A 13,283-nucleotide genomic window follows, 5' to 3' on the forward strand; every position below is an offset into this window, starting at 1 on the left:
TGAAAAATTATGCTTAATAGCGCCTTGTCGCGAACGTTTGCAAACACAGCATTCAAGATACATTTTCTACGAAAGAAAATACATGCGAAACAATTCACTTGGCTTTGTATTGCAAGATAAAGCGGAAAAGATAAGCACAAAATATACACTTCACTCGATCACACAGCTTCAGACACATTTTTGACAGGACGCCGATAAAGATGGCCGATAAAGATGGCTGTCATCGCTAACCAATCATAGGCCAGCATAATTGTCAGGCATCATTAAAAAATATGGCGCCTATTGACAATATCCGTTCCACGCTGATAACACGGCGTGTGCAGAACTGTGCACAACGCACCACAGACTAATATTTCTTTTTTGTGTTGCTTTTGCCTTGCCTTGGAACTATGCCCATACAGCCATGTGTTATGTATTTATTTTCTTGATGATGATCAATGAAGTGATGACGATGAATGATGAAACCTAAGCTCTCACCCTCGGAGCAGACTCCTACTTCGAACCCCAAACGAATGTTTTCCGACTAACTTAATGCGATCATTAACAACAAAACACCACTTCGTATTAATTATTTAGATTATTCAATAAAGAAAGCAACCGTCCCGTTCCCGCCAAAAAAACCTAATCACAATTGTCCCACATCATTAAAAAAATATGGCGCCTATTGACAAAATTCGTTCCATGCAGATTAGATACGCAGCGTATATAGGTCCATTCCCACTCATACCATTGCATGGCAATTATATGAGAATGAGAAATTGTAGTCAAAACATACGAAACATTTCAATGTACTTTATTATTATTATTTGTTTGTTATCGGTAACTTATGATTTACAAAGACAACACTACTTCCGGACTACTTCCCTCCTTCTTCCATTCATATTTCATCAACCTGACGGCTTTTCGGCGGGAATCGGGAACGGGACAGTTGCTTTCTTCGTTGAGTAATCTAAATAATTAATACGAAGTGGTGTTTTGTGGTTAATGATCGCATTAAGTTAGTCGGAAGACATTCGCGAGTGTTATTATATTGGAGTATTCAATGGACAAGGTGTATCTGCCTATTTTCGCTTCGTGCCGGGAGGCCGCTTCATGACTCAAAAGTTTATGCGGACTTTTGAGTTAATTCGTTTGGGGTTCGGAGTAGGAGTCTACTCCGAGGCTGGGGGCTTAGGTTTCATCATCATCACCTTTCATCATTTCATTAATCATCAAGAAAAAAAATACGTCAGACATGGCTGTATGGGCATAGTTCCCTTTGCCTTACCCTTCGGGGAAAACAAAAACAAAAAAAAAAATCATCAACCTGACTTTTGACTTGACGGAAGAGTGACAACTGAGATTATTAATACATTTAATTTGATTTAATATAACAGGTACTTGAATACCTACATACCTATATTCTCTTTGGGAGGGCCTTGTTCTGATCATATTGTCTGTTTGATTGTGCTTTTGAAGTGCATTATTTATATTAGCTCAATGAAATTAGCAGTTAAGTAATTATACAATATTTGCGGTTATTGCAACCAATGTTTTGTAGGTACGGAATAAAATAAAAGTGGATAGGTACATTGGCGTACATAAAAATTACGAAAGTTTTGCTGAATTTAACATATCTGTTATTTTAGCGAAATACGTTTGAGTGAGCTGTTATCAATCGTTAGGACTTTCGTTCGAAGGCCTATGTCGAAATCAAAGAATATTGCATGTTCTTTCCATGAAAACGAAAGGTGAGTCTACATATTCTGCTATAGCACCTACCTTCTTTTTAATTTATGAGTTGCATGTACTTCTCGGGTTATCAATTGTATCAGAGACACAACTTCTTTGTGCATAATTTAAGCTTACTTAAATTAAATACAGAATCAGTCATACATTGGTCAGTCTTTTGTTAGGGCTTGTTTTCTTTAGCTTTTATTAATTCCTGCTACTATTCGCTTTTTATTGCTTTAGGTGTGAATGAAAACATTTTGATAATGTAAAAAGAACCTTATTATATTGTTATTTCTTTTCAGTTTCAAGGGAGAAAAGTTAATATATCCTGCAGCATCAAGAAACAAAGAACCTATATTACAAGTTTTGAAAAGATTCTTAATATGTGACTTGGATCATTTAGATGATGAAAGTCCATTATTTGTGGAAGTAGCATCGGGGTCTGGACAGCATGTTGCACATTTTGCCCCTTATTTCCCTGGTGTCAAGTTCCAGCCAACTGAAGTGGATGAGGATTTACTTGGCAGTATTTCTTATTATGCTCAAAATTGTCCAACAAAAAATATACTGCCGCCAGTACAACTTGATATCCGTACAAAACTCTCCCACTATGGTTTCCAAGAGGACAGTATTGACTACATGTACAATGCCAACATGATTCACATAAGTCCTTATGAATGTACAATTGGACTGTTTGAAAATGCAGGAGCTTACTTAAAACCTGATGCTCTAATGATCACTTATGGGCCTTATGGTAAAGATGGAGTTATAACACCAGCCAGTAATGTGGAATTTGATGCTTCTCTCCGAGCAAGAGACCCATCATGGGGTGTCAGAGATTTAAAGGATCTGATTAAATTAGGAGAAGAAAATAGTTTGACACTAGTGGATACAGTAGAAATGCCAGCTAACAATAAAACATTGGTGTGGAAAAAAGATTAGAATTCAGCAGTCATAATTTGAAAAAGGACATAAACATGTATAGGAAATGCTAAACTTTGATATAAAACGGTACACTTTTGTTTGCATACTAGAAAAATATTACTCTATAGATTTAAACAATAGAACCTGATAGACACCTTGACATGTATTAGGTACTTAATGGAAAAGAAATAAAGAAAATTAATTTGTTTTTATATTAAATTATTTTTAAAATACGTATTTATCTAGTAGCAAATAACTACTACCATGGATACAGCTAGCCATACAAAAATACGCCTAAAAAGCACTAACTTGGCTATAGATTAAGGAATAATAGCTACACTTTCATACATAGCTGTTTGGCAATTGGGTATAATAGATTCAATAACGATCGATTCGTCTTGTCTTAGAGATTATTCATCAATCATAACTTACCATTCAAAGAAAAATCGACCTTATTAATACTATATTGTGATCGTTATTCGTAGGGTCATATACTGTTTGTCAAAAGATTGACCACAAACTACGGTTTTTTGGCAAACAGAATATGGCCCTTTTAACCCTTTCAGCGCCAAGAGTTTTGATCAAAAACGTTCACCACACGCCACGTCATAAAAATATAATCGTATGATCAGCCTGTAATGTCCTAACCAAACTAGGGATCAAAAAGTGATTTTCAAAGTGATTCACCGGGAATCGAACCCGAGACCTCCGGGATCGTGAGCACATCGCTCAACCACTGGACCACAGAGGCCGTCAAAAAGGCCACATCATCGAAGCGATTCATCTAGATCTAAAAAAGCAATATTGCATTTTGACATTTGCATTGCATTTGCAGAAAGACCAAGTCATTTGCACCATATAAAAGTAAGTGCCCAATGCAAACAAATGTCAATGAGAGACTTTTCTAATCGGCGTTCTCCAAAAACACGATAGATGGCGTTGTTAAGTTTTTTCTTCGTTTAAATTTCATGGATAACAGACAATGGTGCTAATTCCTGTAAATACCATCTAATTTTATTTTAAGTTATATCTGTCCTTTTCTTATCCGCCGAAAAGGAAAGGGACGGGTAATCGACAAGCATAAAATTTATGGAACACACGTCAATTTTAAGCACAAATCTAAACCAACCGTCTAAAAATTTTACGTCAGTCAATAACCCGACACATTAATTTACTCATTCTTCCTAAAATTAAGAGCTGTGAATCATCCGTCCCTTTCCTTTTCGACGGATACGAAAATGACGGATATAACCTAAAATAAAATTAGGCGGTGTCTGCAGGAATCGGGGCCAATGCATCTTTTATTTTTGTTTTGGGGTATAAATGATGACCCTTTTTAGTACACCAAGGTACAATTACAAATTCCACTCATTATTATTCTGATCAAAATAAACAGAAGATCAAAATAATAAAGGAAGTAATATAGGTCGCAACATCATTCTATACTTAATGTGATCCAAATAACAAATATCAAGCAACAATTGGTTTCATATTGTGCTTCTGCCATTATATTACATTTTTGAATAATTATGTACCCCAGCAATCGGAAAATAGATAATTATTAAGTAGGTACTTAGAATTATTACGTTAAAAGTCAACAATGCCATCTATCGTGTGTTTGGGGAACGTCGATTGAAAAGTCCCTCATTGTCAATTGTAATTCATCTAAGAAAGCCAAAAGAAAGCAATATTGCTATTTGACATTTGTTTATGTGTTTAACATTTAACATAGTTAAACATTTTTGTATTGTGTAATATAATATTAAATATTACGTAGGTACGACGTATTACGAACGAACCTTGCCTGACATTGACATTAGGGGCATTAGGGTTTGTTTGACGTTTGAAAAGTTTCTCTTTTTTCATTGTTTCGCTTAAATGAGTAAATATGTTTGAATTTTTGTTTTAATGTTTTGTTTTCAGAATAAGACTTAACGTAATAGAATGTCTTATTAACGGTTGCCTAAGTTTGTCTATGAAAGTGTTCGTTTTATATTGACGACTATTAAGTCCGGACTGTAAAAGATGTTGTCCAATTTTGACATAGAATTTATTACCGAAATGTTTTTAGACAACGATAGTACTTCTACATTAAATAGATTAACAGTTGCTGTTGCGGATACTGTCGTTGAAAATAGTGAAAATATTGATATGTTAACTGACCTCTTGTACAAAGAGCACCCTCATTCATTGCCTACCTACAATTCACCAGTAGCACGAAAACGCAGAAAAGTATACTATGACGAGACTGTACAAAATTTTACCGATGAAGAATTCTTCGAGAAGTTTAAAATAAAAAGGAGCACTGCTGAGGTATCTATATATATTCTTTTCACTACTATTAGTAATTGATATTTTGAATAAATGAAAGAAGTAGCTTTATTTTATTATATTTGGAAATCAGACAAAAAAAGGCTTGCTAGTTTTAATCTAGATATTTCTCTATTTCAGGCACTGGTAAACTTTCTGAAGGACTTTGTCAAGCCTGGTAGTAGTACTATTGTACCCCTCGAAAAGAAAGTTCATGTGTTTCTGTGGCTCTTGACAAGTGATTCATCTTACAGTGAGATTGGTGCTCTGTTTGGCTTGCACAAATCATCCATTTCCTATGTTTTTCATGAAATTGCAACACTATTAGCTGAGCAGAGATATAATTTCATTAACTGGCCATCTATGGAAGAGCAACACATAACTAGGATAAAAGTAAATAGTTGCTTTAAATTTCCCAACTGTGTGGGATTCATTGATGTCTGTCGTTTTAAGGTTGGCTCAAAGAGAAATAAGAAAGATAAACCTGATACTATTTTGTTGCAAGCAGTCTGTGATGAAACTCTTGCATTTATTGATATTCATGTGGGGGATATAGGTACAACCAAGAAAAACAGAGTCTTCAAAGAGAGTCAACTATCACAAGAGCTTAAGAATTTTGTGGAATTTGACAACCATATTTTAGGAGACACTGAATACAAATTGAGAAAGAATTTAATCACACCATTTACCAGTGATGAAGTCCTGACACGGGAGGAGATGAAATTCAATGAAGTTCACTGGAAAGCTCGCAGCTACATTGGTCATGCTTTTGAACTGTTGAAGGACAAGTTCAGGAAATTGAATCATATTGACATCAATAAACCAGAGGCTGTGAAGACTTTGCTGTGCGCTGCTTGTGTCCTGCACAACTTTATTTTGCTGCATGAAGGCACCCCACTAATTAAAGAGGAATCAGTCACATGTGATGATGGAGTCACTATAGACCCTCAGATTGTTACAACAGCAGAGGAGAAGAGGCAGTTTCTATGTAACTACATAAACTATATTGACACCACTTGATTGGATGAGTGGGACTGTGGTAGTGCTCACAGCTAGCAGCTGAACTACAGGTATAAAGAAAACAATTCATATATTGTAATAATACTTATATTTTCTCCACTATTATGGAAATTGATAAAATTGCTAAGTATTAAATTGATTTATTATAATATAAAAAATATAAATAAAATGTATTCTTGAATTAGGATTGTATAATGAATTTGGGCTGAATGTACATAATGAGTGATACTTTGCAATGACAGCACACTAGAAATACACAATCTAAACTTCCCTAAATTATTTACCATCAGGTAAATAAATCAAAATAAAGTGATATGATGAAAACAAGTTGATTTTTTACTTTGATAGTAAATATTATAATAACATTATTTTTATCTTCTAAAATTTTATTTGTATTATGTACAGAAACAGACACATCTGCTTATCTTAATAGACTTTGTTTGTATCACGGTGGGAACACTTGCTAATTTTAGATCTCTGGTGGTTACTTCAGCCTAATTGTTTACTTGAGTATAGTTCACAGTTTAGGTCACTCATTCAAATAAATCTCACATTTTTGTTATAGCCATTGGAGCATTCATTGACTATGGATGAAAGACAAAACATTTAACATAAACACTTAACATATGGAGAAAGCAAACTATCTTAAACAACATAATATTGAGAAGTTCACATCTTGCACATTATACATTGTATGTACAAAGCTTGTTAAGCTTGCTCAGTTCATTTATAGTTTTGAACATGTATAACACAATATCTAATGGGAGGCTAAACATTTCCCTTCCTGATGTATCCTAGGTTACATTAGGCACTAAATTGGCAACCTACAAGGCACTATGCACTTAGCACAGCAATCACATGCTATAATAATCATTTTCAACTTTATATGTAACAAAATTTTAACATGATCTCTTCTCTAAAGTAGAATATTTTTATAATATCTATTTTTGTCAACATTCTGTGTGGTCTTTGAAGACTTTCACATTGTTTCTTCAAGATTATTGGTTCTAGGTAGGTATCTACATTAAACATGTTCATAGCTCCCTGGCTTAAAGTAGCTTTATATACACATTTATTTATATTTACAAGTAGCTGCACTGCAATATTATTCCTACGTAGCTTATGGAATGTAGAATACTAGATGTTCAGTACTGAATATGTACATTTATCAAAAATCAGTCTAGCTAGGCTTTCTACTTCTTCGTAAATATATTAAATATCTATTAATATCCTTGATACTGGCGATAAATGTCTATTAAGTATTGAACATCCAAATAATTTCTCTCCGATATCGATCTAAGTTTAAATGCAATCTTCACATAGTAAATTCAAATAAAGTCTTAGGTATATTTGAAACTGTACATTTGATAAAACAATATTTACAGCACTCAAAGTCACCGTCGACACACATACTGAACACACGTTGTCGTACCCGAGTTACTCGGAAGACTTGGCACTCGCGACGCACACATCGTCTTATCACTTAGCAATCGATCCGTACACCGTTTGCTGGGGTAGTTTTCAAATGTAAGTCTTTTTAACTTTCTGTAGGGTGCCGCACTTAAGGTCCTTGTCGAGGGACTCGGTGGAGTTGCGGAGGTCGAGGGTGCGCTCCTTTCCTAGTTCCAGATGCAAATTGTCCTGTTTAGCTAGTGGGCACACATTGGCCACCATATTCACGTTCTTGGACCGCGGCGGCATGTACGCTGTGTTGGCATTTAGCGGCGTCTCTAACGGGCTCAGTCTGAAATAATAAGTAAATGTTAACAGTGTCATTACTACTTAGCTCATCATTTAAAATTGTTTTGATCGTCAAAACAAATGCAATAAAAAGTGCTAATGCGTACCTGTTAAGATGATTGTGTTGTTCATTGAAGGGTGAGGTATCGGTAAAAAATGGGTGTCGAAATCGCCGCGAGAAGAGATATCCGATAACGAATCCCACCATGAGAGTGACCAGACACGACGCCACTACGGCTGTAAGCAGCGCCTGCGCACTGTAGATGTTGCCGTCGGCGGCTTCAACAGTTAGCAGATCTGAAAATAAATAGGACGTTAGTAAATTGAAAAGTGAAGGACGAATAGATAGCATTCACTAAGAAAATAGCTACAAGAGAAATCTTTAGTAAATTGAGCTTGTGAATATACCTGTTTCATGTTTATTGTTGTTAGAATTCTTTTCTTCAGATAGAACGTTAGTTTCGACAACTTCTATTAATATTTCATTCTGAATATCGTCAGGCTTCTGACGCATGTCGGGTTCTGAAAGCGCAGGCTTCTTTGTGCCCGGATTTCTATTACTATGTCGGTCGTTTGGTAAGAGGGCTGGCAGCTTATTACATATTTCAGTCTTTCCATACTCTACATTTTGTAGAAATCTCTCGGGATTAGGAAATTGCCTGTTTCCGACCCAAGAACATTGTTGTTGTTTGGAATCCCATGCGCAGTGGGGATCTTGTAACGCGACGCATTCTCTGCAATTAAATAAATGTATGTTACAAACAACCATGTGCGTGTGAGTCATACTTACGTAAATCTAGCGAATAGGAATTAGTATTATTATAGTCTTATGATAAATTACTTAAGATACGTGGAACAGTGCGATATTTACCTGCAAGATTGCACGTTGCTGCAGTGTGACAACGTCACCGCTTTTATAATGTCACCGGAGGCGACAATCAACTTCTCAGTAGTGAGAGCGACGTGCATCTGTTTGATGGGCACGCCGGGAGGTAGCACTTGTACCTCTGAGATCACAGCTGTCCTTACGGGGCTCTTGCTGTACTCGTCGACACTGGCGTCGAACACGCCCTCGTTAGAAGCTACGTTCACAGCCTTAATAACGCGCCCATCGTCTGTCCCCACGTACATCACGTCGTACTTGTTGCCGTTCATAGCTTGTACTTGCGGGTGCACAGCTATGGCAGAGAATCTGTATTGCAGACTAACTCTGATAAGAATCGGGCGTGCCAGGAAAGACGGCACTGCTTTGTCCATCAGCGGATGTGTCTTTATAAAGTTCACTGACGATTCGGAGAGCGTTCTGCTGTCTTCCACGCAAGTGCCCGGTGTTTTTTCAGGTAGTTTCTCTTTTTCTAATGGTAGCCAATTCGAATTCATGCTCTCTTGGCCCTTAAATGGCCCCTCAAATACATCTAGCAAGTCCCTCATGGCAAATGCACATACAGCTGATCCGCCTATTGCATTTTGTGGAGTTGTAAAGACTGCATACACGATGTCGCTCCTGCTGGCTCCACTTCCGTATACCCCATTTATTAATTCAGTCGTTGCCTCTGTAATAAGTGGGTAATTACGTGTGGTTAGTTTCGATAGCGGAAAATGAGAACGTTAACGTATTAATGGGAGTTGGAATTAAGAACATTAACTTACGTATTTCGTCAAAATAGAACGGGTATTCGCCAGGCATAGAACAGTTGAGGCGCGCCTTCAGGAAAGATGTCCATCGATCGCTGAATGTGTGAGGACCGCCTTTGTCGTTGAGGCACACTCGTGCTACTCTCGAATACACAGCCTGTGAATACGAAGGAAACTTTAGTTCTTGTTCATTGACGCAAATGTTGTTATTTGACACAAATGTTGTTATTTGGCAACTACTTATATAGTTGTGATATTTATTCTAACCTTGCCACAGTTCATGTATTCGACTGCTGTCTCGCGGTAGAAGAAGTACACGTGACTGGTGGAGGCCACAGCGCCGACGAACGAGGGGTCGTTGAGCAGCCGAAGGTCAGAGCGCTCCGTCCGTACCGGCTCGCGGTATATCAGCGGGTCCGTGCCGGAGAAATCGGCTGCCGTCGCCGTGTATAATTGGCCATCTGAAAGTACAAAAAAATGGTAAGTCACTTGCACAACTAAGAATCACGAAAATAACAATTCCCACGAGGAAGGAGAATGGTAGATAAACAACCTAAACTAACTAAAGACCTTGTATTATGAATATCGTAACAAGTGCTGTTGCAAAAAGGGTGAAAGTTAGCATGTTCGTGAGCCGTTTAGTCGTTTTAGTTTGCAAATTATAGCGAGGCACATTAGCGCATCGAAGTCAAAAAGGAGTCGTGAACATAATTATGTGGTTTCTTCATCCCATTCGTGGTTGGTGCACTTTACTCGGACTGTCATCATTTCTAACTGTAATTTGAATTGTGGTTTCATAATAGTTTAGTGCGGTGGGAAACGCATAGGGTACAATAGTCTCCAGTCGGTATCGTGCATGGCTATTAAAACTAATTCTCATGGGTAAAGTAAGACATTCAGAAAACGGTTCGGGAAATGTTGTTCCATAGAAATAGCTAACAGTAAAGGTAATAAATTGATCGATATCGCGGTCGCGCGTCGTGTTCGGCACAACCCCTCGACGATCAACGCGCGCGCACTTTCGTGTATACGAAGAAGACAAGAGAGTATAGCTGAATGTGATCACGCCGAGACCAGGAAATTGTTTACTGAATAAAGGTTAGTCGGTGCATCAGTGACATTTACCGTTTGTAGGGATCGTTTAAGAATGTTTACCTGCGAATATGGCAGTTGAGTTGTGTTGCGGGTCATAAGGGCAGCGGCCGGAGCCGTCGAACTCCTCGAGGTGGTGGCTGGGCGGGTGGCGTGCGTACCGCCGGCACAGCGGCTTGAAGGCGTTGGTGCCGCACACCAGCAGCCGGCCGTGCGCTCGCGCAGCCACGCGCGGGTAGTTCTGACACTCGTCCGCGGACTTGCCTTTCAGCTGGCACAGTTCTCTGTGTGCGTCCGTTGACTGCCATTCAAGGCGCTGTAGAAAAATAGGAATTTAATATTGCGACTTCAGAAAATAATATTTATTTCAGTATCGATAAAGACTTATTTAACGATAATTTAATCTGAAGGTAATGGTAAGAGTTCTTGAGTTCTTCGGCAAGAGTAGAACACGGTATCCCCTGAGACGTTGATAACTTATTGATTACCACGAAGCCTAGTTCCGAACTAGTAAAATTGAGAAACTTAATTGGATTTCATTAAAGAATTAATTCTAACGACACCTACTTCAATTTCATTAATTTGAAATGTAAATTGTTAAAAGAATGGGTTAATGGAAAGGGAGTCACGTAGATATAACACAAATTCAATTTGGCGTGGAGTCGGCTGAGTTTCGTACGTAGGTAGTACTTTCTTAGCATAATAAATAAAGTGGGGACGTAAATATTTCGTTTCATTTACACAATTTGCACGGGGCGTGGGGTCGTTTCGTAAGATTGCTCGCAGCGAGTAGAGGCTACGCTGGTGGACGTGTTGCGGTGGAGGAAACAGCTCTGGGCTCGGCGCGGCGGAGGCGGCGGTGTCGCCGTCAAGCCGACCGGTTTACGCGTATCCAATCCATAGCGGACATGAACGCCCTCCTCAGTATTTCGACACGAACGCCGCAATGCATGTAAATAGGAGCGCTGTTTCATAGACAATGTCGGCGCTGCGATGTTGTCGGCTGAAGTATTTATTGTTGGCGACGAGATAACAATCTTTGTAGGCGACCACTACACGGCAATGCACTCGAGGCGCGCGTGCTACAGTTCGTGATAGTTATTAGGCTCGTTTTCCAAGCGATTAATTTTAATTTGTAGGTGTTACGTCGGTAATAAGTAGGTTAAACGTTTATCGCAGTTTTAGCACGTTTCTAGCGCGACGCTGTAATACGTATTCCTACAAACATGACTGGGAAGGAAAAAAAAATGTTACGTTGAGGCGATTGGTATTCGGAAGCCGCAGTGAGCCGCGCCCGTGAATAATTCAACGTATCAAAACGGGACAACATAAAGTTCATGTGACGGGTAATTTTAAGGCTGCCTATAAAACATTGTTATTACTACTTATGCTATTCAACAATCAGAGTCACTATACAAAACGTATCAGCTAGACACGTTTCCTATTAACTTACTTATAATTACCAACTTGGAGGATCGAAAAAAAAAAACCAATGTGACAAAGTATAAAATAAAACTGCGTAAACTACGTAAATACTTACTTATATCGAAAACCCATGTAATTAAGAAAATATGCCAAACATAAACAAAATGCCGCCGTTGGAGTTTTTGATGAGTGAAACTTTAGTAATATCTGGCTGGAGATGGCTGTGTGCCAAGCATCCTCGGAGCTTGGAGCCGGCTGCCGGAGCGGCGGGCACTCGCCCTACGTCCGTCCGATTCGTATTTTTATTTCATGCGCACATTGTGATGCCATTAATCGTTAGTCGACGCTGAATTATTTGTGTTCGTCGCGCACAAATTCTAAATTGAACTTCATCTATTGTATCGCTTTTTGGAATTTTCGGCTTGAAAAAAAAAGCCTATTGGTAGACATGTATTAATCAATGTTAATGCATAATTTCGTTAGACATTAGGTTTTAACATCAAAGCCGTCCCAGACGTATAGGTGGGGGCAATAACCATTTGGGCTACATGCCAGCTAGGTCACGGACTGCGTCTGGGGCGTTAATTTAATAATATTAGGTGCAAGGGCGAAAATGTAGCAGTATTCGATATCATGTATGTAATTTGCTAAATACGCCAAGTGAATCATATCAATAACAATACAAAATCAGTTGAGGTACATTAAACCTTTCAGTACGTTTAGGGTCATATAATAAGGTTAAACGAGGCCAAGTAAACGAGCAATCTTGATATGATGGTAAATAATTTTACACGATTTAGAAAATAAACAGTCTGCCGGGCGAAATGGGTCGTAACTAAGAATAAACAGAGAGTGCAGCGGGAAGCAACGGCGGAGTAGTTGTTTGCGCAAGATTAGATACATAAACCTGTAGTTGAGCGCGATACAATGTGTTGTCGCCCGGTCGCCGACCGCCGCCGGCGACTCGCAAAAACTACAATCGTATCAATCCAAGCTACCGTGCACACACTATCAACTGACCCGTATTTTCAGTAAATACGATAACGCCACTCGACTATGCACTTATATAATTCGAAACGATTAGCGACAAGTTTTACCTACATACCCAGTTATCCATGACATCGGTTAACTGACTCTAATAAAACCCTAATTGAATGTGCTAACAAAATATTTTTCAGTTTGTGAGCACAAAATATTTGTTTCGCACTGACTCGTGAAGTATATTGTTGTAAGTGCTTTCATTTCAAATTTATGTGCTCACTCGTAGGTATCTGGGTTGGGTATGTAGCGCAGATGCATAACTGACGTGCCCAAATTATCCGTTATAGTGGTTTTTACGCTTCGTTGCCATATAAATATTAAAATAAAGATATGTTTGTGAAAGCTTCAACAATAAAAATGTTCTGCTCTTCAAGATGCATGAA

The 13,283-nt window shown here is 38.3% G+C and overlaps 3 protein-coding genes across 6 annotated transcripts in view; 2 read left to right on the forward strand and 1 right to left on the reverse strand.

Annotated features, from left to right (window-relative positions):
* Window positions 1-1,298: 1,298 nt before the first annotated feature.
* Window positions 1,299-2,858, forward strand: LOC126374476 (methyltransferase-like 26). Of its 2 annotated transcripts, none has more exons than XM_050021149.1 (3): window positions 1,299-1,376; window positions 1,629-1,730; window positions 2,016-2,858. In XM_050021149.1, the coding sequence occupies exons 2-3, from the start codon at window positions 1,684-1,686 to the stop codon at window positions 2,653-2,655; spliced, it is 687 nt and encodes a 228-aa protein (XP_049877106.1). In that variant the 5' UTR covers window positions 1,299-1,376; window positions 1,629-1,683; the 3' UTR covers window positions 2,656-2,858. The 2 variants fall into 2 exon arrangements, with proteins under 2 accessions (XP_049877106.1, XP_049877097.1); XM_050021140.1 differs by having other exon boundaries at window positions 1,305-1,540.
* Window positions 2,859-4,453: 1,595 nt separating this feature from the next.
* On the forward strand, window positions 4,454-6,294 carry LOC126374438 (uncharacterized). Its single transcript, XM_050021092.1, has 2 exons — window positions 4,454-4,950; window positions 5,089-6,294. Exons 1-2 carry the CDS (start codon window positions 4,663-4,665, stop codon window positions 5,965-5,967), a joined length of 1,167 nt encoding a protein of 388 aa, XP_049877049.1. The 5' UTR covers window positions 4,454-4,662; the 3' UTR covers window positions 5,968-6,294.
* Window positions 6,039-13,283, reverse strand: part of LOC126374309 (semaphorin-1A) — a 91,995-nt gene continuing 84,750 nt past the window's right edge. For all 3 annotated transcript variants that reach the window (XM_050020877.1, XM_050020868.1, XM_050020860.1), the window contains 7 exons: window positions 10,498-10,750; window positions 9,610-9,803; window positions 9,358-9,499; window positions 8,579-9,260; window positions 8,116-8,441; window positions 7,815-8,004; window positions 6,039-7,711 (listed from right to left, as the gene is read on the reverse strand). In XM_050020877.1, coding sequence (XP_049876834.1) covers window positions 7,489-7,711; window positions 7,815-8,004; window positions 8,116-8,441; window positions 8,579-9,260; window positions 9,358-9,499; window positions 9,610-9,803; window positions 10,498-10,750 — 2,010 coding nt within the window. In that variant the 3' untranslated portion in view covers window positions 6,039-7,488. The remainder of the gene's footprint in view (window positions 7,712-7,814; window positions 8,005-8,115; window positions 8,442-8,578; window positions 9,261-9,357; window positions 9,500-9,609; window positions 9,804-10,497; window positions 10,751-13,283) is intronic.

This window comes from Pectinophora gossypiella, chromosome 2 (genome assembly GCF_024362695.1).
Source record: "Pectinophora gossypiella chromosome 2, ilPecGoss1.1, whole genome shotgun sequence".
In the NCBI taxonomy this organism is placed as follows: domain Eukaryota; kingdom Metazoa; phylum Arthropoda; class Insecta; order Lepidoptera; family Gelechiidae; genus Pectinophora; species Pectinophora gossypiella.

What these genes read in the sequence shown, in the direction of transcription:
- LOC126374476 (XM_050021140.1), top strand. An exon ending in TCTTTCCATGAAAACGAAAG is followed by an intron (nt 1,731 to 2,015) that starts GTGAGTCTACAT and finishes ATTTCTTTTCAG; the next exon opens with TTTCAAGGGAGAAAAGTTAA.
- LOC126374438 (XM_050021092.1), top strand. Translation starts at nt 4,663, where the DNA reads ATGTTGTCCAATTTTGACATAGAATTTATTACCGAAATGTTTTTAGAC. An exon ending in TAAAAAGGAGCACTGCTGAG is followed by an intron (nt 4,951 to 5,088) that starts GTATCTATATAT and finishes TCTCTATTTCAG; the next exon opens with GCACTGGTAAACTTTCTGAA.